Source organism: Pimephales promelas, chromosome 20 (assembly GCF_988280905.1).
Source record: "Pimephales promelas chromosome 20, fPimPro1.hap1.1, whole genome shotgun sequence".
In the NCBI taxonomy this organism is placed as follows: Eukaryota; Metazoa; Chordata; class Actinopteri; order Cypriniformes; family Leuciscidae; genus Pimephales; species Pimephales promelas.
In genome coordinates, this window is record NC_142788.1 from 26,117,853 (window position 1) to 26,144,480 (window position 26,628).

Below are 26,628 nucleotides of genomic sequence, written 5' to 3' on the forward strand. Positions count from 1 at the left end.
GGGTGTCTTGTGTTAAATTGTTGTGTATAATTATATGAATCATGTATAACATATAGCCTAACAATAGTGGTGGTTTAAAGATCAAACAGCAGAAGTATATAACTATAATTAAAATGTATAAAAAGCTTTGAAAAAAAAGTCTCGCACTGTCCATATGCTCTCACACATCCAAAATATTGATCAATCAGTATTTTTCAACCTCGAAAAGAAGTGAATAAAACTGGAGAACAATATAGTTACTGTTACCTCAGGAAATGACCATGCATGTTAGTTGGTTACAAAAACAGAAAGGAGTATTTTGGTAAATATGTGCAAAATACTTGTTGTTATTATAATAAAAAGCACATTATATTTCATTTGAGTTGTTATTTTTAACCCTTTATAGTAATACCAGCTGACAGGAATCTCTGTATTTTTACAGCATTAGGTGATTTTCTTTTTCTTGAGAAAAAATAACATGTATCCATTGTAGCTAATAATTATCCAAATGTTTGATATTGAATCAAGATTGGAATCAAATCACAAGAATTGAATTAATTGGATTGAAATCGTGGAATTCGTATCAAGCCAGAACAACAGTATTGCACCATGTAAACTTTAACATGTTGTCACTAAACTTAATAAAACTCAGTTTAGTCATCAAATGTTTTGACAACCACAATACACGGTGGTGCAATTTTTTTTACATCCCCCCATTCCACCCCTATCCATAATTATCACTCTCTAAGCTAAACAGTTAAACTCAAAACAGTTGGCAGCCCTGCATGAACACACAACATAGAGCAGCATTAGCCTACACAATAACATTCTGAACATTCCTGCTGTAAATTACAATAATTTTAATGAAAGACTTTTTTGACTATTGTAACTATTTTTATTCTTTATGCAGTTTTAAAACAGATCTCTTCTCTGCAGCAACATTTCCATGAGAACAATTCAGTCTGTGTAACTATGTGGGCAGTGCAGATATAGCATTACATTTCATGTAAATGCCATCATCGTGTGGTATTTTGATGAATACATAATTATTATAATATGAAGGGGGGAAAATGGGTGTATTTTACTCATTACAATTAAAACCATTATCCGAATTACTGAGACAGTTTAGTCATGCCATGATATTAACGCTGCCTTTTTTCAATTGGCAGGTAATTATGTAAGCAAATAATAACCAATGCACTTATTGTCAAAGACTTGCTTAACTGGTCAGCTAATGAAAAATAAATGCAAAATTCAACAGCCATCTATGCCCATAATTATGTGCAGTGCTACACACCCTATTTTAAACAAAACAAAAACCAATCAAAGACAAAATGAGGTTAATTTTATTTTATTTTATTAAAAGGTCCCTTTTATGACCAACATTCATCATTACATACTCAAGTTCGTAGACATCGTACCGCCTTGGCTTGTACAGATTTCTAAAACAAACAGTTATGGTTCAACTGTTGGAGTCAGCCAATGGGGTGTCACTGATTCTCAAGAGAACCAATGGGAATGTGACAGGAAGCGAAACGTTTCCTCGCGCTCGCTCCGCCTAGTGACGACTGACAGGAAAAGTATAAATATTCCCAGCCCGGAGTTTTTACACAGTTCTTCTCTCACCAGACTCATAAAAGTCAACCTGTGAGAGCGTTAATAACAGAAAAAAACTTCGGTTTTCTATCTCCTCGTTTTTAAGCGAAATATTCAATTTTTAAAAATGGTGAGTATAAAGCTGTTTTTAAATTGTGTCATTTATAAAAGAGGTAGACCCTGGTACTGTTATTTATCATTAAGGAGTGTTTTACGTCGTCTGTGGTGACTGTTCTTTTACTGTCCATTTACAATTATGGATTATTATTTTACATTTTGGTGATATACTTTGGTTCAGATTTTTTTTAACCATAAAGTATAACCTACGAAATAATATTGGTTTTATTTATGTATTTGAATTTGCGGTTAATTAATTCTAATATATATATATTTTTTAATTTTCTTGTTTTTTTTATTATTATTTTTTAACATGTTTAATTGATTGAATTCCAAGGAAATAAGTTCAAATGTATCTGATAGAAACATGAAGTCCGTGAAACTTGGTATAATTTGGTGAACAATTTAAAAAAAAATGTGCCGTTTTTTACCTTGAAATGAAAAATAAAAACGCAAATCTCATTGTCAAGGTCGCTGTTAAGAGGTAAGAGTATTTTTACAGTGAAATATCCTGCTTTTGTTCTGATGATTCTGCACAGTCACATCTTTAGCAGTGTGCTACCCGGCACAGGAAGTGAGTCAGGAGGACCACGTGCGTTCTAATGAAACTTGATGAATTCCTGTGCTCTTGTGTCAACGAGTTTAAGCCTTAATAAGTTCCTCATGGTTACGCTTAGTGGCCATCTGGTTCATGCACATGACCAGCCTAAAACAGAGAGGTGTTTAACCCAATTCAGATTTGTCTAGTTAATATTCTATTTAATATATTCCATTACTAAAATTAACGTTGTAGCTTGGTTTGAGTGCGGTTTTACATTGTGTGTGCTTCAAATTCCATTTTAAGTGTTTAATGAAACTCCTAAAAGTTTTTTGTACTTCTAAAATACTTTAAATTTTGATGATGTCATTTTAAAGGAATGCAGGCTACACTATAATAAAGCAAAGCCAGCCCCGCCCCTCCTGCTTTGAAACAAGGGCTGGTCTGTTTCATCAGCTGTTTGTGTGGTCAGGGTTTTGTGCAACTATAGCAGTTTCTGATTTGCAGTGGAGGCATTTTCCATCAGTGCTTAAAATACTTAAAATAAAAAAAAATGCTTGGGTACACAAATCCATTCTTGTATATGTTAACTTGTGCATCAAAGAGCCTTTTGTTCGTTTTAAAAACTAGTAAAAGTGTTTTTAATTTGTGAAGATGTGCAACTGAATGGTTAAATCATTACTTGCAATTGAAGAATGTTGTGTCTATAAATCTTATCTCCTCTCTTCACAGCGTGAGTGCATCTCCGTTCATGTTGGTCAAGCTGGAGTCCAGATTGGCAATGCCTGCTGGGAACTCTATTGTCTTGAGCATGGCATCCAGCCGGATGGACAGATGCCCAGTGACAAGACCATCGGTAGAGGCGATGACTCTTTCAACACCTTCTTCAGTGAGACTGGAGCTGGAAAGCATGTCCCCAGGGCTGTGTTTGTAGACCTTGAGCCCACTGTCATTGGTAAGAGGATAAGACTTCATTTTATCTGTGATATGGTGTGTGCCAGAGTACTCAGTTTACTAAACATTTACTCATGACCTATCTGTCCAGATGAGGTGCGCTCTGGGACATACCGTCAGCTGTTCCACCCTGAGCAGCTCATCACAGGAAAAGAAGATGCTGCTAACAACTACGCTCGTGGTCACTACACTATTGGAAAAGAGCTCATTGATCTAGTTTTAGACAGAATTCGCAAACTAGTGAGTCATTCAAATAACTTCAAAGGCATTGTAATTTAATTGTGTTAAATTATGTTTAATTAAAATAATGCTTGATTGCCTTTTTAACATGAATCATGTCTTTCAGGCTGACCAGTGCACAGGCCTCCAGGGTTTCCTGGTGTTCCACAGCTTTGGTGGTGGAACCGGTTCTGGCTTCACCTCTCTGTTGATGGAGCGTCTGTCTGTGGACTATGGCAAGAAGTCCAAGCTTGAGTTCTCCATCTACCCTGCTCCTCAGGTCTCCACTGCTGTGGTAGAGCCTTACAACGCCATCCTGACCACCCACACCACCTTAGAGCACTCTGACTGTGCCTTCATGGTAGACAATGAGGCCATTTACGATATCTGCCGTAGGAACCTCGACATTGAGCGTCCTTCTTACACTAACCTCAACAGGCTGATCAGTCAAATCGTGTCCTCCATCACAGCCTCGCTCAGGTTTGATGGTGCCCTCAATGTCGATCTCACCGAGTTCCAGACCAACTTGGTGCCTTATCCTCGTATCCACTTCCCTCTGGCTACCTACGCCCCAGTGATCTCCGCAGAGAAGGCTTACCATGAGCAGCTCACTGTGTCTGAGATCACTAATGCTTGCTTCGAGCCGGCCAATCAGATGGTGAAATGTGACCCACGTCACGGCAAGTACATGGCTTGCTGCCTGCTGTACCGTGGTGATGTTGTGCCCAAAGATGTGAACGCTGCAATCGCCACCATCAAGACCAAGCGCACCATCCAGTTCGTGGACTGGTGTCCCACTGGTTTCAAGGTTGGCATCAACTACCAGCCTCCCACTGTGGTTCCAGGAGGTGATCTGGCTAAAGTGCAGAGGGCCGTGTGCATGCTGAGCAACACAACAGCTATTGCTGAGGCCTGGGCTCGTCTGGATCATAAGTTCGATCTGATGTACGCCAAGCGCGCCTTTGTGCACTGGTATGTGGGTGAGGGTATGGAGGAGGGCGAGTTCTCAGAGGCCAGAGAGGACATGGCTGCCCTGGAGAAAGATTACGAGGAGGTCGGAGCTGAAAGTGTGGACGGAGAAGATGAGGAGGGTGAAGAATATTAGAAATGCTTCTCCCTTCCACTGTCTGTTCTGTTTCTTGTCTATTGTCGTTTTTATGTTTCCTTTTTCTTCACTTTCCAGCTGTCAACTGGCTAAAAGGTCAATGTGACATGCAGGGCACTGCCTCATTCTCTCTTGACCCGCCCTGCTCGTCACAGTCAATCTTGCACATTATCAGTCCCTCCAGAAAAACGTGATTATGCGATCCATGAATTCAATGCATAATCAGCCAAATCCACATATTTATGCGGGGCCACATTTTTTTCAAATACGACGCACTTTCGCTGCATAAATTGCAGATTTCCGTGCAAAATATGTGGGGCTTGCATGATTTCTTAATCCTCTCATTTTCGATGCAAAAAAGTCACATATATCTTAGCAGAAAGTTGAAAAATGTTGCGTTTGCTTCACACAAGATTAGCCATTTCCCCCTGTTTCCATGGGAACGTTATGAAGTGATGCAATTACGCGACAGGATAGGTCACAGCTGAAGGTATTGCAGAGGCCAGACAGACTCGCGGAGGCATCTCACAACTCGCTCTTTATTCCCAAATAGAAGTCTGTGACACGTTCTAGTACTGTCACAAAGTTACTTAATTAACAAAATAAGATAAAAGTAGCATCAAACAGAAATTACCTGCACACATGGGGTGTTCAAGGCGCACGTATTGCTGCTGAACACTGCAGACGGTTCAACAAGGGGCGCGCAGCTCTTAAAGGGGCTACACCTTATTTACACTCGTTACAGTCTGAAATAAAACAAGATGAGAAATTAAATATTCCCAGCACTTTCTATGATAATGACTCTTTACATTAATGATTAAGGTAGTAGCCTAGTGAGAACAGGGTGTTGGAGGAACTTTTTTTTTTTCTCTTTTTCATCAAACCGCAGTTTTTGCAAGTTCTCGCACTTTCATCGCATAAAATTGCATAAATATCCCGCATATTCCATCGCATTTTTAAAGAAAATGGGCCGCATAATAAAGGATTTTTGCCTGCAACAATCACAAAAAACTAAATTTTTCTGGAAGAACTGAATTATGCTCTTAAAAGAAATAAAAGGTTGTATAATTACATGTTCTCCTGTTTTCATTACTGTCTGATGAGCCTATACTTTATCCCCATCTCTTGAGGATGCATCTTTGTTGAATTGATTGATTTTAGGTAAATTTTACGCCACAGGTTAAGCGAGTTGATTTCTTTCAATACATCATACAGTGATTTTTTTTTTTTTTTTTTTTTTAAATCGTCATTTTAAATATTGAATGCTCATTCACGACAGTGTAATTTTGAGTGTTGTATGATCTGTCTGCTTTGTTTTGAAGGCAGAGGGCAGTATTGCTGTACAAATGGCAGTTCTAATATGTTGAACAGACTCAGTGCAGCAGAGGAATTAAACGTGAATTGACCGATCTGTCTTGTAAGCTTTCAATTGCTTCTGCATATGCTTAAGTGTTGACGACTTACCATTTTATCAGAGTGAAATATTCTTTCATGTTCCAGAGTAATTGGTGTTAGAAGAGGCCTGTCAACCAACCTAATCTAAAATTGGGCCTGGCATTCAGACCCTGTCAGGCGAGAACATGTCAAGCTGGTGGACAGGTGGAGTTTAAATATATATTCTTTGTTCCCACTTGCTGCTTCTTCAACGAGAGAAGATTCAGCATAATGGGGAACGTGATTTCACCAAGTAACATGTTCCTTTTGGATCATCATCTTTGTTGATCCTGGATCAACTTTCCAATCAACCAATCAGATTTGAGGGACAAATTTACAGTTTGTCAAGTTTAGGTTTAGAACCATGGGGAAGTACTTAAACATCAGTGTTATTCACCAATCATTACCCTATTATTTTAGGAGAAAGTAATGGGTAGGTTTAGGGTTGGGGATTGGGTAAGAACTACAGTTTGGGACAGAAATGTTGATCCAGGATTAGCAAAATATGTATATATTATATATAATATATCTTATACATCTTATCTTATATATATATATATAAATAACTTAAAAGTAAAGAGATTGACAGATGTGCAGTTGAAGAAAATTTATTTGAATTGTGGTGAATTTTCTTTTATTGTAAGAAAACCAAGTAATGAAAGGTAGGCCTATCATAACCATGCTGAATACTATTTAATTATTAGCTAAATGTAATGCATGTGCAAGTCATGTTACAGAAACCATCTGATGAGCAATTTGTATTTGTACAGCTTGAACTACAATTCTCTTTGAGAATACAACATTTATTCTCAACAAATACATCTTTGAACTTTTAAGGTTGCAAACAGTGCAAAAATCTAAATGTAGTGAATTTAAAGCAAAAGGGTTAAAACAATGGGTTAAAATCTGTACTTTGAGTCTGTAATTTGTAAATTCAGAATTAGTCAGCTACAACTTCTAGATATGACTATAACACCCCTTTATTTAATCAATAAATAAGGTTTTGGACAGTTAACAGTATTGCCAATAAGACCTTTACAAATTTGAGGTAATATTTACTGGTCTACAAAGGGTAAATTGAGAATTTCTGATTGAGAATTTCTATCTACTGCATTAGATAAAATAATGTAATGTGCATTTTTCTGATAATGTACATAATTTAGAAATGTACAAAAACACTCAAATGTCCACACATGCATAAAAGATTTGGGACATGTACATTTTCACTTTTGTTGCACAACCTGGTTTAGACATTCTCAAATCTCTTGCATTCTGTTTTATGTTTAATGCAGGCAGAAAAAAATGCTGAAGAACCATCACAAATTCACAGTACAACAGTTTTAGAACCACAAAAACTGTTCTTTTCTGGTTGCATTCAGTAAATAGTGGTATTTTAATATTCTTGTTTAAATTCTCTCATGGCAACTTTTAGAGGCTCTCTCAATAGGGATTCTTCAGCTTAATAAAATAAAACTTTTATCGTCATAAATCTCAGTTCCATATTAAACCGTTCTCATAACCTTTTTTTTTCAGCCATGTTATTATTAGTCTTGCAGGGGAGACTTTAAGACATTGAATGTGCATACAGCATCTGAGATTGTGATGCATGACACTACCTGGTGTTAAAGCATAAGTGCACTGGTGGATTTTATATTTGTTCTAGCCATTTAAAAAAAAAAAAGGAAAACAGTATTGACCCATTTCGTAATGTCATAACTATTTGTTTATTCTCCAAAGATGAATATTACGTGCTAAATGACATATTCTGCTCTATAGGATATGTGACATGATGTGAATGTGCACAATGTAAATTAGCCCTTATTATAGATGATTTGCTTCCAGCTGCATTAGATTTCAACAAAACTGTTAAATGCAGCAGTACCTTTCACAAACAAAGCAAATGCTTTATTTTATAATGTTCAGGCACTGGGACACACCGATCATTTGCGAGCACTCGGTCCAACTGCAGATGGCAACCATCTGAGTAGCTCAGGAGGGCTGTACTGAAACTGGATAACGCAACAACAGAGCCGTTAATGGAGCGCAGTGCATCCTCACAGCTCCCCACGGTAGTTTCTTTCACCTGGATGGCTTTGGCTAGAAAAAGGTGTGTGTAATAATACCCACAGTGATTTTACAAGGGGAAAAAAACACAGTTGCATTTAATAAATACACTCAAAATTGGCAGAATAGAGGTAGGATATGTAGCAGCTTACCTTAGGCTTTGTCATCTCAAGACAAGATGTGAACAAAAAGAATTGCCAAACCAATATTCAGGAATATAACCATGCAGATCATAATCGTGTTTGGCCCCTAAGAAAAAAAAAAAGAGTTCACAACCCTTAGTGTCTGTTATGTGAAGTATAATAATCAAATGATGGTTATCCAGGTGGAATTGCTCTAAGGCCACTTTACGGCAGTTTAGCTCCAACTTTAAATAAACAAATCTGAACCAGTAATCAGGGTTCCCCAAACTCGGTCCTGGAGGGCCACTGTCCCTGCAGAGTTTAGCTCCAACCCTGATCAAACACACCTGAGCAAGCTAATCAGGGTCTTCAGGATCAGTAGATACTCACAGGTAGGTGTGTTTTATCAGGGTTGGAGCTAAACTCGGCAGGGACGGTGGCCCTCCAGGACCGAGTTTGGGTAAATCAAGCCTGTTCAGGGTTGCTAGAAATTTCCAGGCAGGTGTGTTGGAGCTAAACTCCGCAAGAAGGTGGCCGTTGTCTTAGAGCAGTCCAATCCTGCTCCTGTAGGGCAAGTGTTTTGGGGAAGTTTGGAGCTAAACTCTATACAGGACACTGGCCCTCCAGGAGCAGGATTGGACACCCAATGTTTAAGAGGAACCATTTATAAAATCCCAAATTTTTCAGATGCAACAGGTAAAAGTCCTCTGCTTGCGAATAATTTTTTTCTTCCATTCTAGCAGCTGATCGGTGTGGTGTATGCTCGGTGAGCCACAAGATGCTGCTGTGACGCAATGCAATACTGGATTTCTCACAGACCACAAGAGGCTTTCTGAAGGTAAGAATTTGTTATTTTGAGGGTTCAGCCTTGAATAGATATGCCTGATTGTGAAAAATGTGGTCAGAGGACCGGGGCCAGGGCCAGGGCCAGATTTAAAGGGACAAAATCTTTCTCTACTCAAGAGCTGTTTTGAAGAATGAGCTTTCACATTCCATGGCCCAATGGAAGGACATCTGAAACTAAGATAGGCAGGACACTAAATTGAGATTTACTGATTAATGCAAGAAAACCGGCAAAGGTTATAAAAAGCAATTTTGTTTTTGTGATGCTATGCAAGTCTGGAAGTATGTGTGCAATCTTTGGGATGGCTAGTTGGATTGAAATCTTCATTGAAAAGACCAATTGAGACCTTACTTGTTATCACAAAGAATCTCAAGGTTTGATTCGTTAGCCTTACCTCATCTAGCTCCAGAGACTCTTGTATGGCTTCACTGGGGGCTTTCACAATAGACCTCTGCCTCGCCTCAATTTTGGCCTCGACCTTGGCAACTGGTTTAGCAACCGGCTTGACAACAGGTTCTTTGGGTTCTGGCTTAGGCACGGACTTGGGCTCAGGCTTTGGTGCAGCTTTTGGGGCAGGGCTTGGTTCTCGTTTCGATGAAGGTTTAGGCTCAGCCTTGTTGGTTAATTTCTTCTCCTCCCTGACTTCTGTCCAAGACCTAGGCCTGATTTCTGTCATCAAAGCTGGGCGCTCATTTACAGGCTCCCTTATTTCAGCTCTATGTTTGACTTCAGCTGCCTTTGGCTCTGGCGTGACCGCTTTGGAGGACTGCTTAGGAGCAGGGTGAGATGGTTCTTCTTCGTCAGTGGGGCGGACGAGGCTGGTTCTTACTGGCATTGCAGCAGGGACCGGTTCTGCTGCTTTTGACTCTGAGGCCATTTTCTGCAGGGCTTTGATTTCCAGGTCCGACCCCTGCTCTGCTTTGGCACTTTGGCGGCTAGGGGTACGGGATGGGGCCTTGCTGCTGGGAGCAGAATTCTCCTCAGGAGGGGCTGCTGGAGCGGGAGCGACGGCAGAAGTAGAGGACGGGGTGGCGGGACGACTGCTCGGCCTACTACCTGCTTGACTGCTGCCTCTGCTACCACTCCCTCGACTGACCTTGTCTCCATTCCAGTTGCCAGGGCTCAAGAGATTTGGATCTTCCCTGCTGGGTGCCGGAGGGACGATGACTGGAGTGGGTGAGGGGGTGCGTGCAGAGGTGGAGCTTGGTCTTGGACTTTCCAACTCATGCATGAAGGGGCTCTCTGGGGGTGTTGGTTGGGAAAACTCACCCAACAAGGGTTCGTGCATCTCAATGTCCGTGTTCTCATGCCTCTCTGCAACCTCCTGCAGGGCTCGTTTTTTCAGATACTCAGGACCTGAGGGACACCATGTGATGCATGCATTATTACAATATAGGTTCTATAGATGATATTAATACTGGCTGATTATAACTCATTTTAAACATACAATAATTTTTGAATGATAGTTTTAAAGGTGCAATAATTTTTCCAGGCTTTTATTTATGTTCCTAAGCAACCAATACAATTAGGCTCTCTGCTGCCCCCACAACAAGTTGGTGTTCTCTGGAAAATGTTGGTTTTGAGGTAAATTCATCTTAGGTTTATGTTTATTAACCTGTGATACCCATCTTGTGCAGAATAAAATACCTTTTCTAATCACTGATATGACCACTGTAAATTTACAGTCACTTTTACAGTTGATTTTTACAGATATTTATATTCAATTGAAAAAAAAGTGGTCAAAAGAACAATAATTTCTTGAGATTTAAATCTTATCTTCATTTTGCCATTCCTGACAATTGCTTGGTCTCAGATTCATGCTCAAAATATAGTATCATAAAGGAGTGGATGATAGAATAGACTGCATACTATAACTATTTTAGTTTTGATTAAGATTCTTACAAGTGCTGGCTGTTATGTGATAATTGGAAGTGCATGCATTAATGTATTTGAGGGTATACTGGAGTCCATGTGTTGCTTTACTGTCTATCTCTGTATCTTTATCACATTATCACATTTCTTTTCAATAATTTTAACAAAAGCGCAAAAGAGGCCTATGCTGTATTTTAAACATTGAAACGCAAGACGATGGTCTTGAATAACATGTTCAGTTTCAGGCTAACAAAGGCCAATAATGCAACCACTCAGAGACAGAAATGTGATCACTCTTCTTCAGCTTTGTCTAAGATTTTGGAGACAGACAGTGCCAAAATAAAACCATCAAAAGCTTAGCAGTGCCCTTCAGATGGACAGACAGGAACATGGTGAGCTGATGTGGGGCTTTTGTCCCTGCAATCTAATCCTGTTTCAGACACTCAGAGATGTTTGCATGTGTTCTTTAGGGACTTAAAACATTATCAGCACATAGACTGTTCTGTAATGAATGCTGCCGTACTGCGATCTTAACCATCCTCCGCTCTTGTGCCTCTGTTGATACACATTTAGCAAACAATGTAGTCTTCTACCTACCTGGTTGATGGAAGGAGGGAGAGAGCTCTCTGGCAACCACACGAGCTATACTAGACTCATTGTTAGCAGCGATAGCCGACTGTTCTGCGGCGTCACCTTTGCTTTTGGCATGGGTCGTTCTGTGAAGAGGGAAAAAGCATTTAGTCATTGGTATTAAATCAAAAGCTGGGAAATCAAGTTAATGTTGTGGTCCAGAATGAGATTGGTGGGGTGGGGGGGGGGGGGGACGAACTGTGTTCCTTTCACTTCATGGGTGCGAATTTGAATTGAATTATCCACACCGCACTTGAAGTTGAAATGAATGAAAGAAACCGAATTGCAATTCATAGAAATTCAACAATGGTGATGCATTCCGCGAATTGTTGTTCCAACCTGCTCCCCAATAGTTAATTAAATACTTTTTTTTTTTAAATTGAATATACACTCTAAAAAATGCTGGGTTGTTTTAACCCAATTTTGGGTCAAATATGGACAAACTCAACAATGGGTTAAAAATGTAACCCAATGGCTGGATTTGTCCATAATTGGGTTGAAACAACCCAGCATTTTTTAGAGTGTAAGTTGATATTTCTAATTTAATAAATCTATATTTTTAATTTTATGTAATAAATTACTTGTACTGTATGTATAGTGTTTATGTATACTTGTTTTTGTATATTTACTTAAAAAAAGTAAATATAAAAAAAGTAAAAAAAAAAAAAAAAAAAAAAGTAAATGACATTTCTTTTAAATTTCAATTAAAGACTTCTCAATTCTATTCTGAACGGTGCGGATCCTTCTTACATATTTGCCAGATGGTTTTAACCACTCACAGTGTATATTTGAGATCCATTTTTTTGGACTCATTTTTTATGTTTTTTGTTTGTTGTTTTTTGTGTCTTATATTCCCTGGGAGCCAAAACCACAGTCTTGGCATTGTTGTTAACATGCGCTACCAGTCGAGTCATAAGGACTGAGCATTTCTATGACTTTAATAAAACCAAAATAGACATTTATTAGGACTGTAAGTTAACACCTGTCTACAACAGATGGATAAATGTAATATGTTGTGCCAGTGTTTCAGAGGTGCACTATTAAAGGAAAACTAACTTAGATTAATTTCTGCCATTAGATTAATATTTTCATGTGGCAAAGATACCATCTTCAGTTCTCATATAGTTGGACTATTTGTTATGTTATGAGAGGAAAGGCATGTGACCTTTTTCGGTAATGTTAGACGTGTATTTGTCAAATTTCAACCATATCTTGCTAGCAGAACAAGAGCAACCTAAGACATCCCTTCTCGTCTTTATTTAGAGAGATGGTTTAGCAGTTGTCTGCACTATAAAAAGTAACGTTAACATCCCCTCAGCACTTAAGAATCCCATCCCAGTCAGTCCATAAGAACAACAATAATACTGAAGAATGTTCCAGAGAACGCCCTACTGACCCAAGAGCTGCAAGTGTTTGGGTTGCTCGTCATGTGTTTGACTTGAATCAAGAGGAAGAAGTGTGCTGGGGGGTCGTATGACAGGGGGGTTATTTATAGCAGAGGAGGGTGTCCTCTTCACCCATTGAGCCGAAACTAAAATAAATCACTCTTTTAACACCCTACGCCTCACAGTGAGAGATGAGTACTGCTGTGATAGGACACGCTGCTTTAGAGAAGACCACCATTTATTCTTTACCGAATGCACTGATTACGTTCTTGAAATAAATTATTATTGGTGTTGGTCACATTAAGAATTACTACAGTGCAGGCCACAAAACATTAGTTACAGCGTGATTTGACATAATTTTTCAAGCAGTTATGCAGGAAAAAAAACAACGTTTAATACATTTATTATTTTTAACAATGCCTAAGTTTGCATTTAAAGTATTTATAAGTGCGTTTGTAACATGTCTGTCTTTACGCATGCAGTAAAGATGGCAAACCTTCATTCTTAAACATTTTGTTAGTCACTTTGATTCAAAACTGTTTGTAGCATTTACTCTGTGATATTTTCCATACTGTAATTTCATCCTGAGTTCAAAATAGCTCTACCACTTAAAGACGCTGTACTGAGGGTGGCTGTAAGTGGAACGTCTAGAAAAGTTCAGACCCTCCCATTGATATGTCATAGATATACATTTACCGTACTGTCTGCATTAAATTCTTGGCAGGTGCTTTCATCAAATTCTCTATTGTAACTATTTCTTAATGCTGCCATGCATGTTCAATAACAAAATATACAGTATATAAAAATTTAAAACAATGTTATAAAATCAGCTATAGCAATGTGTTCTGCATTACTAGGTTAGTTGCTTGTTGGCAGATCTGTGATATGCCATTTTATGCAAAGATACATTAGAATATGTGATGTTACCGTAAATTCATTCATGTGGAAATCAAGTTCAAGCGAATCATCCTAACTTTAGTAATGCATGTCTATCTTTGCAATTTACCATGTCACACCGCATTACAGGTCAGCGTACCAAATATATGATGCATGTATCAGAATACAGTTAAATTTATGTATTTTTGAATTGCTATGCATATGTTTTTAATCACCTTTTGTACTTCGATCAAAAGTTTTTGGTGATGTGTTTGACCCCTCATCTTTAAAATTTTATCAGCTGACAAATTTCATATCACATCCTGACCTGTGCATGACTGTTGATAGTCTTTACCATTAGAGCAGAAGGAATCAGTTCAATGACTGATGGTAGAATCACTCTTGGTGATGAATGATAGTAAGCTATATGTAGCAGCATGACAAACTCTCTTTGTTTTTTCTTAGATTCATCATGCTTTTTCCATCCTTATTTTATTTGCATAAATAGGAAATTTTTGTACTTGAAAAAGCACTATAAAGCATCATAGTCTTTAATTATGCATCCGGGTATCATGTACTCTGATAATCCCCTATAAAATGAGCTGCAGTGCCTGAGTTCAGGATCTAAGCAGAGTGTTGTACATCTATATACTGCCTGCCAGCCTTCTCACTCATTTGCAGGATAGGCAAAATTTATATCCCATGAAACGACCCAACACCATTGCTGACTTTGTGATACCATCAAGAGGTCTTTTGTATTGGTTTACCAAGATCAGCTCAAAAGAAAACAGGACTTTCAGGGTATATATATATTTATATTAGATAATATACAATATTTTTGATCTATATTAGTTGTGTATATGTGAGGGTGGAAGATTACATCAAGTTCCTCTATGTAAGTGTCTAAGAAGCTGAGGATGGAAGAGGCTATCAGCTGTTGCATTCCCCCATGATTGTGATATAGCAACAGTGCCTGTCCTTTTTTAGGCAGGCCTCCTTTTCTGACACCAGACCCATGTGCGTCATTTACACCCAGTGCCGTGGCCTCCCGAGGAGTCTCGTCTTCCCTCTGCTGTTCTAAATACACTGTGATTAGAGCAAAGGGGCTAACCGGCACCTGGACCCCACTGAACAAACTCTACGGCCAATAGTTTTCCTTTCTGATCTCACCACACTGGCAGAGGGCAAGGAAGTCTGGTACAGATAGGACAGGGGGGTTGCAGATTTGGGGTTAAAAATAGCAAAAAATATATATATATATATATATATAAAAAATATATATATATATATATATATATGTAAATATATATATATATATATATATATATATATATATATATATATATATATATATATGTAAAAATATATATATATTTTAATTTTACTTCACTTTTCCTTTCTTTATTTACTTTGCTTTATTTTATTTCTAATGTGTGCCATAAATCCTGAGTAAGAAGGATCCCACCTAGCATATACCATTGTTGCCTGATACATTATAAATATAGATTTTTAGTTGTTTTAACTTATTTTTCATGCTTGTTTTGTTTTATATACTTTATTTTAGAGTGCCCTGGCTGGCCCCATAGTTGAGAACCACTGTAAATTATATGGTATTGTTTTTTTTACATACCATATACACCATTCAAAAGTAGAATAAAAGTGTTTCTGTTTCAGCTCATTACACTTTGACTTACTGAATGACAACAGAAAAGTTACTGCCAAGTTTACTATAGACCGTTGTGTGTTGGTTTTGAGTTGGTTGTTCTGTCTGATTTGTCTGATTTTGTGTAAGGAGTCTGTTTCTCTCTTTCCAATAATGATCTTTAAACAATGATATGGCATTGCCTGACTCCACACATGAAAAGTGGCATGGAGGTATTTCTTAACAATAGGCTCCTAAATTAAACAATCTTTAGATAAGAATTACTTGAATGTTATTCTATGATGGTAACATGATGCCAAAAAGGTTTTAATAAACATAAGATTGCAAGGTGTAAATTAAATTAGCATGCATGAGAAGCTTTGTAAATCCCCTTTCAGGTGTAAGAAAAAACAAACAAACAGTTAGATCAAATCAGTAAATCAAGAGTCAGTTAGTGAGAACCTCATTTGATTGGCTACTTGAAGACAATGGACCCGCACACTTGCAAAACTCCAATGAGTGAGAGAATCGTGCCCAAACTGTAAATGCAGCTAAAAGAAAGACGGAGCAGTATATTTCGGGTTAGTTCAGGAACTTTTTGCCTATACGTACATTTAGAAATTTGCAATAGTTTATTGTTTTTACACAAAGGTTGGTGGCTTTACGCAGTCAATCTTTTGCAGTTCTTGATGCTGTTGTTTTTGCTGTTCACAGGGTTGCAATGCTTTTGGCCTTATTTTGGCAGAAAAAAATTAAAACGGAAGATTACAGATCATATTTATTTTGCATTAACACGAAGCTGCAGTTTCAAAATACATGAATTACACTTACCAAAAAATAAATAAAAAAATGCTGACCTCTCTTGGGCATACAATTGACTTTACACTTGCATTATTATGAACACTCACTTTCACAAATCTTACTCATGCGTATGCAAAGAATTTTGGCATCATTTTACCTTCATTCTGGCAGATGAATGTTTTGCTTATGTATAAGGAATGAGAACAATGAAGTCTTGTTTTTTGTTCCTAAAATGCAGGCTTTGATTGTACATTCTGGTTTAAGTCTGCTGTCAGGTTGTCGTCATTAATAATGCATGAATTCATTTTTATGGGATTAGCATTAACAGCATGCATTTGATGACTGCGAACCTATCTGTTTGTCTTTGGTTTGTGGATCTCCTTACAAGGAGGGAAGATTTTATCAAAGCCGCTGCACCTGAATTTGGCCTGCTGTTTATAACCGTTAGCATCTGATAAACTGCAGATGCTGTCAGGACTGTGTGGAAATCTAAATATTTTATCTTGGAGGGAAGCTATATTATTAGTGTCAGTGCGTTAGACTCCTCTTTATCATGTCTGGAGTTAGGCCTAGCCACCAAGACGCCACGAATAGAAAAGAAGCTATGAGCATGTGGCATGCTTTGAGACTGTTTGTTTCTGCATTTGGAAAGACTGTCTGGAAACCAACACCAAGGTGGTATCAGGATGTTTTTGTTTTCCCACAAAGCACATCCTCTGGCTGGCAACTCTGTGTAAGTGTTGATAGTTATCTGTCAATTCATATATATTTAGTTTTTTATAATTATATATTAGTTATATACTATAAACTGCCTGTCAAAAGTTTGGAATGATACATTTTTTAAAATGTTTTTGAAATAAGTTTTGATACAGTAAAAAAAACAGTACTATCGTTTTTATTATTACAATTTAAAAGAACCTTTTAATTTAAATATATTTTCAAGTTTATTCCTGAATCCTCAGCATCTTTACTCTAGTCATCTTTACTCAGTGTTGCGTGATCCTTCAGAAATCATTCTATTACTTTTAAATATTATTATTATTTTTACTATTATTTTATCTGTATACTGTCTTGATCATTCACTGTACATTATCCCTTCTATATATCAAGGAAGATATATTATATGTGTAAAACAATGTATGCATACATATATTGTATGCATTCAATTTCAATTATACTGTAAAAAATATTTTCAAGATTTGTTATCACAACATATTTTCTTTTGTCAAATCAACTTTATAATAATTTATTTAGTTGAGATAACCTATTATTTTGAGTTTCTGATGGTTAAATTAATCTACTTCATTGTATTAACTCACTTTTTCCAGTTCAATCAACTTAAAATTTTAAGGCAACCCAGGTTACTTTTTTAAGTTAAACCAACAATATTTTTTACAGTGTTTGTAATCACAACATTTTTTTCTTTTGTCAAATCAACTTAAATAATTTATTTAGTTCAGATAACATATAATTTTGAGTTTCTGATGGTTAAATTAATCTCCGTCATTGTATTAACTCACTTTTTCCAGTTCAATCAACTTAAAATTTTAAGGCAACCAGGTTACTTACTTTTTTAAGTTAAACCAACAATATTTTTTTTTACAGTGTAGTAATAACAACATTTTTTCTTTTGTCAAATCAACTTAAATAATTTATTTAGATTAGATAACATATCATTTTGAGTTTCTGATGGTTAAATTAATCTCCTTCATTGTATTAACTCACTTTTTCCAGTTCAATCAACTTAAAATATTTAAGGCAACCAGGTTACTTACTTTTTTAAGTTAAACCATCAATATTTTTTTACAGTGCAAACAAAAACCGCAATTATGGCCGGTTCAATTATTTACCTTGAGTTGGCGATTTCGGCCTTCTGTTTTGCTATGGCAGCTGCCCTCTGGGCTCCCTCCACACTTCGCTCCACTTTCTGCTTAATCTTAGTGCCCTTCAGCTGAATCATCTTCTTCTTAGCAGACTTCACCAGCAGGTTGTTGACATACTTGCCTTCTTCTTTTCCACCCTCAGTGAAAGTGGTGCACCCATAACCGTGACGTTGGTTGTTCAGCCATTCGCCCTCGTATTTAAGCCCACTAGAACGTTCACTGATCCCATAACCTGAGCGCTTGTCGTTTTTCCACTCTCCCATGTAGACTTCAGTGGTGGTGGCGTCAATGTCCGACTCCACGGGGGGAAACTCTTGACCTTCACCTTCCCCTTCGCTCTCACCCAGGCTGATGGTGGAGTTGGCATCGCTGGCGGCGGAGCTGAGAGCTGACTCACTCCGCAAAAAGCTGATCTTGCTCTTCTGGCTTGAGAGGGATGTGCGGGAGTCAGACTTCTTCAACTTGCCAAGAAGTGAGCCACGGCGGAAGAGGCTTCTCTTCTTGGGCTTGACCGCATCTGGGTCCACTTGCAGGGTGAGGGCGAAGCCGCCACGAGATGGGCCCAGAGGCATGGGCGCGTTGACCATGGTCTCCTGGCCGGATGCGTTGGTGGCGGTGATGACCGGGACGTCCTGCTGCAAGAGCGCCCCATTGCTGTGTTCACTGCGCAGGGAGCTCAGAGAGTTCCGCAGAGGAGAACGCACCACTGCTGCCATGCCGTAGGGAACGCTCTGACGCACCCCATAGCCGTGCCGCATGCCACCAGTGAACTGGCCCTGGAAGGTACCTGTATTGCCAAAGACATTAATCGGGCAACATTAAAAACATAGTTCACCCAAAAATGAAAATTCTGTCATGTCGTTCCAAACCTGACTTCCGTGGAACACAAAATAAGTTATTTTGATACTTTGTTCAAAAATGATATTTTAAAGAGTAACTAAACACTAAACCAACTTTTTTTAGTTAATGATCTGTAAGAATGGATCTTTATTAATACCAGTCATTGATTTGAGTAACTTTTTTGACATTTGTGTATAAAGTGTTTTATTTCTACAATATATGGTGTAAAAACATCTTAGTGCTGCCCTCTTCAGGTTTAACGGTGGCTACTGCAGTTGAAGATGTTCCGCACTTCGTGAAGTACGCAGATTTCAGCTCACCACGCTCTTGGTACGAGCGGGCCGGCAGTATAAAAACCAGCTTGTTTCGTCAAAACCACTGTACGGGGTCAGGAGTTGGAATTGCGAGTATTGAAAACGATCAGGATAGAGTGTTTTAGCATCGATTTCGTCCCCTCTATCTCCGCTGGGGTCTGCCCACTTTTTCTGCATTTTTCAAATATTGCCAGTGGGTGGAGTCAGGCTCTGACCAGGGGTTTAGTTACCCTTTAAAGTTGTAAATAAAACGATTATTGGAGAACTTTTTACAAGAAATACTATTTTAGTCTTTCTACTTTAAAATTTCAGATTTAATTTAAGATGTGTTCACATCAAATAAAGAGACTTTATGGTCTCGTCATCTAAGTTGGATCTTGCAGTCAGTTGACTAAATCAGGCAGAGTAAGAGTAAGAGTCCAGGATAGATTAACACTGGCTAAATTGATGAGTGTCAACTGCAAAATCCATTTTCTTCTCAATTTGGTGGTTCGGTATTCTGTCACGTTACAGTCCAATGATGATAAAGAAGATTCAGATAGAAGTATTTTTATTTAAACACAAAGTAAATGTTGCGATACCGTGTCCTAGGGCAAACAATACCAGACAACGAACCGAATACAAGGAGGAACTTAAATACACAGAGATAATGAACTGCTCGTTAAATGAATGTTCATGGCTAAATCCGAAATCGTCCCTAAACCCTCAATCCCTATTCCCTATTAGTCCACTAATACAGTTTACTTGAAGGACTGAATACAAACGAGGGAGCGAATTCATATCGTTGTTCAGTGTACATTCACTGTAAAAAAAAATATTTTCAAGATTTGTTATCACAACATTTTTTCTTTTGTCAAATCAACTTAAATAATTTAGTTAGTTCAGATAACTTATTATTTTGAGTTTCTAATAATTAAATCAATCTCCTTAATTGACTTAACTCACTTTTTCCAGTTCAATCAATTTAAAATTTTAAGGCAACCAGGTTACTTACTTTTTTAAGTTAAACCAACAATATTTTTTTACAGTGTTGGCTGTATCGTTATTGCAGTGCAATGTGGGATTGAATGAGTGGACTCGATAACATCCACTACGGTTTTGGACACCAATACAAATGGATATCCCCTCGAATAATGCCCTATATGAGGGTATAGGGGACGATTTCTGATTCAGTCCATGCCAACTGATTAGTGCAGGAACAAGAAACGGGTAACAGAAGAGAAACAAACTAAAAGTCCTTGAAAATGAAAATAAAGCTAAACTGAACATAATGGTATCACTATAACAATAATTAGATTAGCTGCATTTATTCCAACTGCTTTTAAATGCTTGCGTTCTTTAAAGTCAGGTGGATTCTGATTGGCTGTCAGCGTTTTATTGTTCATCATCTGAAAAAATAAAATGTTCTGAAAGTGATTCCAATGATATTGTTCTTCTTTGCCATTATAGTTGCAGTGTGGACTTCTCTATTCTCATGGAATTAAAAAGATCATTAAAAAATTAGAGTTATCCTAATAGCTATCGTCTATGGCGAGAAGTTTTTTTTAATTATCTGGGGAATTTAAAAGCAATTTGTGAGTGAAAACAGTTTCATAGTAAATCCTACACTTTTTTTCTGTGTAGCAGTTAAAGTCAGTGGTCTCCAATGTTGTTTTGGACTCGAATAACTAATATTTTGTGTTCCACAGAAGTAAGAAAGTCATACAGGACATAAGTGAGTAAATGATGACAGAATTATCATCCCTTTAACTAAACTCCAGATTGTATTACAACACTGCATTGTATTCAAATTCGGGCTACCCGTAAGCTCATTGTCACTTCAGGCATGAGAGACAATGGTATTTGCAGCGGTACAACTGCTAGCGTGCTGTGTCTTTCATAACTACCTCTGGGGTAATAAACCACGTGTGGTTATTTATGTCATGGGGACTTGTGGGTCTAGTACTGTCATGCAACACATGTCTGAGATCCATCAATCCGCAGGGATTGGTAAGGCTATTTATTGTGCCTTAATTCATACAGTGCTGCACTAGCACTTATCATTACTAATAGTGATGACTCAGCTACCACATCAAATACAGTATATAGGAAAACACCAACACTAGACACACTCTTAAAATGACATAATTGCATCCTTTTCAACCAATAAACAGTGGCCGCAGAATGTATTTGGACATTTAGCCGTACTTTGAAATCAGTTTTCATCACAGTAACTATAAACATATTTCACTAATGTTTGTTGAACCCAAAGTGTTCACTTGTATTGTTGAACAGTGTATTTTTGATATATTGAAAAAATATATTATGTATAATCTTATATCATACATCCTAATGTTATCTTGTTTATTATTTTATTTGAAAAATCTCCATGTGCTGCTTGGTTTGATATTTTGCTATTTAATGCAGTGACATACAATCTTAAAGGGATAGTTCACTTTGAAATTAATTTTTAATATGTTTTAGCTTACCTCGAGGGCATCCAAGATGTAGGTGTCTTTGTTTGTTTCAATTTTGATATTTTTAGGTCAAACCGTTCTTGTCTGTCAGTCATATAATGGAGGTCTATGGTCACCACATCCATCGTTTTTTTACCTCTTGTAACCACAGCCACGTCCAAGTGATCTGAGGGCGAGGGCTCTTTGTGGTTGTGGTTACAAGAGGTTAAAACGATATAAATACTGTTCGTTTTCTCACACAAACCGCTCGTTTCGTGTCTTAGGCTATCAATGTGTGCTTACATTTACAAGTCATTAAATCATGTTTAATTTGGACTTCTCTGTGCATGCTCTTTGAGGTGGTGACCATAGACCTCCATTATATGACTGACAGACACGAACGACTTGACCTAAAAATATCAAAATTTAAACCACTGTGGAAACAAAGACACCTACATCTTGGACGCCCTTAAGGTAAGCTAAAACATACCAAACATTTATTTCAAAGTGAACTATCTCTTTAAGTGTGGCTTAAGCAAATGAAAGCTCAATCTACAAATAATGTCGAAACTGCTGATTAGCCCCAAACATAACACCACAGTGTTGTTGAAATTGACACTTAATTTACATAAGACTACAAATTTAAAGGATTTAAAAGGAGGGAAAGTCAGTCGACGTAACAACCTAATGTGGCTCAACAAAAGAAAAACAACTTGGCCACTAGTGAATGTGCCTTTTTATTTGTACACACACCACACGTCTAGAAAGAACAGGATTTGTGACACTAATTTGTAACCAGCCCTTATTCTGCACTGGCAAATGTTTCTTAGCAATAGGCATTTACCCAAAAGGCCATCTGTGACAACACCAGGGTTCCATCAGTGTAAGCTTCATGTTTATACTACTAACATGTATTCAGTATAATGACTGTTCATCTGAAAGTACTAAAGATTATATTCATATGAATCTTTTAGCCATGTAAAAGGTTCAGAGTTGGGGAAAGTTGCTTTTAAAAGCAATGCGTTACAATATTGCATTACTGTTTTAAAAAGGTAGCCTGGGCTGGGCTTGCTTGATTGTTTTTAATGTAAATGTAGAGGCCCTTTTACACCAAAAGTGAAATATATAAGCATCAGGCGTGAAAGGATGCAAAATCACGTCTGTACGGTAGAGGACGCAACTCAAACAAACCTTTCAGCTGTGCTGCTGATCCAGAACACAGAAGATTAGGACAAAGCAGAAGAAAGTTTGACACTCTTACTTTCTACAACAGCAACAACAAAAAGAAACACAAACGTGATGTTTATCTAAAGTGATTTTTGCTTATTAGTACGGTTGAATTGGATTAGCGAAGGTCAGCAGCAAAACATCCACAGTTAATAAAGTGAGATTACGTTCATAAAGTAGGCCTATATTTGTGATATTTAGCATATTTAATTATTCCAGGTTTGTGTATTATTATTCTGAGTTTGCATTTCCTGTTTTTATTCATTTTGAGGAATACTGAATCTTTTTTTGTGTGAAAGTGAGATGAGTGAATGCATGCTCACATTTAGTCTATAACTACGGTAACCATCATGTTTTCACAGCTAACACAACACCTGCACTTCTGATTTCTCTCAACATGAGGACAGGAGAGATCTCAGTTAATAATAGGAAAACAAAGGAGCTTGTGTTACTCATTTAAAAACATTAATGTTGTAAAAACTTGAAAAAAAATATTGTATAGAAATTACAGTATTGTATGCTATACTGTGCAGAATGTGACTTCTTCAAACAGTGATGTATGATCTTTCTAAAATATTATTTATTTTCATTCATTATTGGAATCAAAAGTCAAGAGATTTAATACAAAATTGGATTGAAATGCAAAATAACCATTTCCAAGATGACTTCTAGAAGTTTCTTGCTAAATTAAACGTGTAAAGTAACAAGGTAACGTGACAAACATATGAAGTAATGTGTATCAAAGGCTACTACTGTAAAACGCTTACTAACTTGCCTATAGTAGCGTAAAGTTCGTAAACAAACTTGGAAGTTGACTTGAGAAAGCTAGAAAGTATGAAGTAGTTTTACGGTTTTGACAGGTTTTTAATAAGATATTAGGCCTATTCATTAAATGGTGTATTAGCCTATTCCATCCATTCCAGTATTACATTCTAAACACTGTATTTAGTGCACTAGCTAGGCTACTTTTTAGCGTGGAACAAACGATTCACATGATTCGGTTCTTGGCGAATCGCCAGATTAATTTGATTCTCGAACGAGTTTCCTTTTTGGGGGGATCAAAACCACTTTATTAATTTCACTCAATTGATTTTTTTTTAATGGAATAGCTATATTTCTGTTAGTTTAGTATTTTTGTTAATAGTTAACATGCTAATAATTGCATTAGCCTAAATATTTCTGATTTATATGTGTCAAATTCTGAAAGTATCCTCTGTTCTAACTTAGCACAAACATACTAATGACATGCAGTAAATGCAAATAAGTATGGTTTCCATTTTTAAAAAAGTTGCTGCTTTAAATTACTAAGTAGCCTACAATCAACTTGAATGTTTAAGTCATCTCAACTTAAATTTTTATTAAAACTGACTTTAAAAACGAGTTGTATCTTGTATATTTTTTGAATTGCTTGAATTATTTCGATGAATTAAAGCAATGCAAAAACATGTTAACATAACTTATTGATCATATCATGATTTGCAGTGTAGGCTATACTCGTTTTTAAGTACTCCAGTCGGAATTGGACACCTACTCCTTGAACTCCTCACCCCCGGTGTAGGCATTGCGTTACATACTAACCCTGGTCTTAAAATGTCAGCTCACAGTGTGCAGTTTGCACTCACAAAAGTACATTCTCCGACCTTACCGCCATCCGCATAGGTCTCCGTGCCATAACCATCCTGCAGTCCGTTATTCCAAGTGCCCTCGTATCTGGCACCGCTGCCCTGACTGATGCGCGTCCCGTATCTGCCTTTGAATCCGTGCGTCCACTCTCCCTTGTAGATCCAGTGTCCTTTGGTCTCCAAACCTAGACCATGACGCTTCCCCTGAGACCAATACCCCTCGTATGTGTTTCCACTCGGCCAGGTGTAGACTCCCACCACCTCGAACCCGTAATTCCAGGAACCGGAGAACTCTCCTTGTCCTTTCGGTCCGGTGCAGATCCCGTGCCCGTGCGCTTTACCTCCCTCCCAGCCTCCACAATAAGCTCCGCCATCATCGAACTCAAAGCGACCTCCGCTCATCACTCTCAATGCAATTACTTCTAACTTTTGAAACTTTCAGATATGATTGAAAATCAACAACGAACGACTTAATTTCTATCAGGCGCTGTTAAATCCATCTGTCAGATTCCATAGATGCGTAAAAAACGGAGAGAAGATCTTTTCCTGGTGCTGAACTTGTAGACTCGTCGTATAGGCTCATCATTTGTTGATAGGTAGGCTATATCCTTAAAATAAACGTCCTAAAGCTTGAAGTTGAAATGACTTGGGAGAGGGAGGATTGTTTTTGTTTGTTTGTTTTGATTTTTTTTGTTACATGATATTGTTTGAGTTGATCTATTTAATCGAATTGTCGAGCCAGGGGTCTTTCATGGCTTTCAACCCCTCTCCCCTCTCCCTGCCTCCCCTCTTTGCACTTGGTGCTGCTGGAAATGTGTTTGCAGTCCCAACAAGGCTACCAGATCCCAACACAGTTCCAAAAATACAAGCCAATCGGCCCTCAGCAGCACCCAGGCACTTTTAAAAGCGCTGCCAGATCACTTGCAGAAGGGTTTGGGCTCGATGTCCATATCAGGGGTCGGTGGAGTCTGAGCCTCTTATTATTTTTTAGTTCATAAGTTAGATGCTAGAAACTGTTAATGCTGTAGCATCCTTTTTTATTTAGTTTTTGATATACAGGGAACACTGCATACACACTTTTTTAAAGTACTAATAAAGACAAAACGAAAAGTGGGAAAGTGAGTAGCTACACCTCATAAACAGATCATGATTGGGTCAAGAATTGACCTTTTGTGTTTTGCAGAGTTTAACTGAGTAACATAAGTCTAATAAAAAATGACAAATATTATAATGCTTCTAAAATGATTTTGGTTGTATTTTATATTATTTGTTTATTTGTTTGTTTATCTTTATTTTATTCTCCTCTGTTTTCTTTTCTTTACTTAACCTTACATTTTTTTTACTTAACTTTACATTTTTTTCTAGCACGTGTTTTGTACTTATGAAATATCATATCCTACATGTTAACAAGCATGTAAATTAAAGCTTTTTTGACTCCGATTCGATAAATAAATAAGCAAATGTCTATAGACACTGATGTTGTTTTTAAAGTATTTAAAACTGAAGATTTATTTATTTATGTATTTATAATATTTACTTTTTTCCATCTATTTTAGTCTCATTTTTCTTCTTTTCATTTTTTTTCTTTGTTTACTTAACTATATATATATTTTTTCATTTTGTCTGTGTTTCCTAAGACTTTTTTATACTTATAAATAGAAGTGTAATATTATGGCCATGTTAAAAAATTTTTAATTAAAGCTTAATTGACTGACTCTATAAATAAATAACCAAAAAAATGTATTTTATTTTAATTTATTAATAATATTTTACTATTTATTTTCCCTATGAGTTTATTGCCCTTTTTCTTCTTTTCATTTTCTTATTTGTTTACCTAACCATATATTTTTTAGAATGGTCTGTGTTTCCTAACACTTTTTCACACTTATGAAATATTATAGCCATGTTAACAAATTTGTTTTAAAATGAATTTCTTAATTGACTGACTCTTTAAATAAATAACCAAACCTTAACAGTATAGTTTCAAGCTAAAGTTTAAAAATATATATATATTCTCTAAGGTAAAATGATGTGTCAGTCTTGGTCTTATTCGGGTGACTGTTGAACAGAGGCCAGCTTGCACTCATTATCCACTGTGATAATGCAGACAGAGAAACCTCTATCAGCGC

General features: G+C 37.2%; 2 protein-coding genes and 1 long non-coding RNA gene across 4 annotated transcripts; 2 read left to right on the forward strand and 1 right to left on the reverse strand.

Moving 5' to 3' along the window:
• The first annotated feature begins 1,558 nt into the window (after nt 1-1,558).
• LOC148970662 (tubulin alpha-1C chain-like) lies at nt 1,559-5,579 on the forward strand. The gene is made up of 4 exons (XM_039652396.2): nt 1,559-1,705; nt 2,963-3,185; nt 3,276-3,424; nt 3,531-5,579. The coding sequence occupies exons 1-4, from the start codon at nt 1,703-1,705 to the stop codon at nt 4,506-4,508; spliced, it is 1,353 nt and encodes a 450-aa protein (XP_039508330.1). The 5' UTR covers nt 1,559-1,702; the 3' UTR covers nt 4,509-5,579.
• Nucleotides 5,580-6,534: 955 nt separating this feature from the next.
• Nucleotides 6,535-25,316, reverse strand: jph2 (junctophilin 2). Its single transcript, XM_039652391.2, has 6 exons — nt 24,523-25,316; nt 18,029-18,848; nt 11,442-11,560; nt 9,367-10,328; nt 8,159-8,255; nt 6,535-8,039 (listed from the first exon to the last, which is right to left on the reverse strand). The coding sequence occupies exons 1-5, from the start codon at nt 24,899-24,901 to the stop codon at nt 8,175-8,177; spliced, it is 2,361 nt and encodes a 786-aa protein (XP_039508325.2). The 5' UTR covers nt 24,902-25,316; the 3' UTR covers nt 6,535-8,039; nt 8,159-8,174.
• LOC148970663 (uncharacterized) lies at nt 8,545-18,451 on the forward strand. Of its 2 annotated transcripts, none has more exons than XR_016148133.1 (3): nt 8,545-8,630; nt 8,869-8,966; nt 18,329-18,451. It is a non-coding gene; the product is annotated as an uncharacterized LOC148970663 (long non-coding RNA). The 2 variants fall into 2 exon arrangements; XR_016148134.1 differs by having other exon boundaries at nt 8,872-8,966.
• Nucleotides 25,317-26,628: the final 1,312 nt, after the last annotated feature.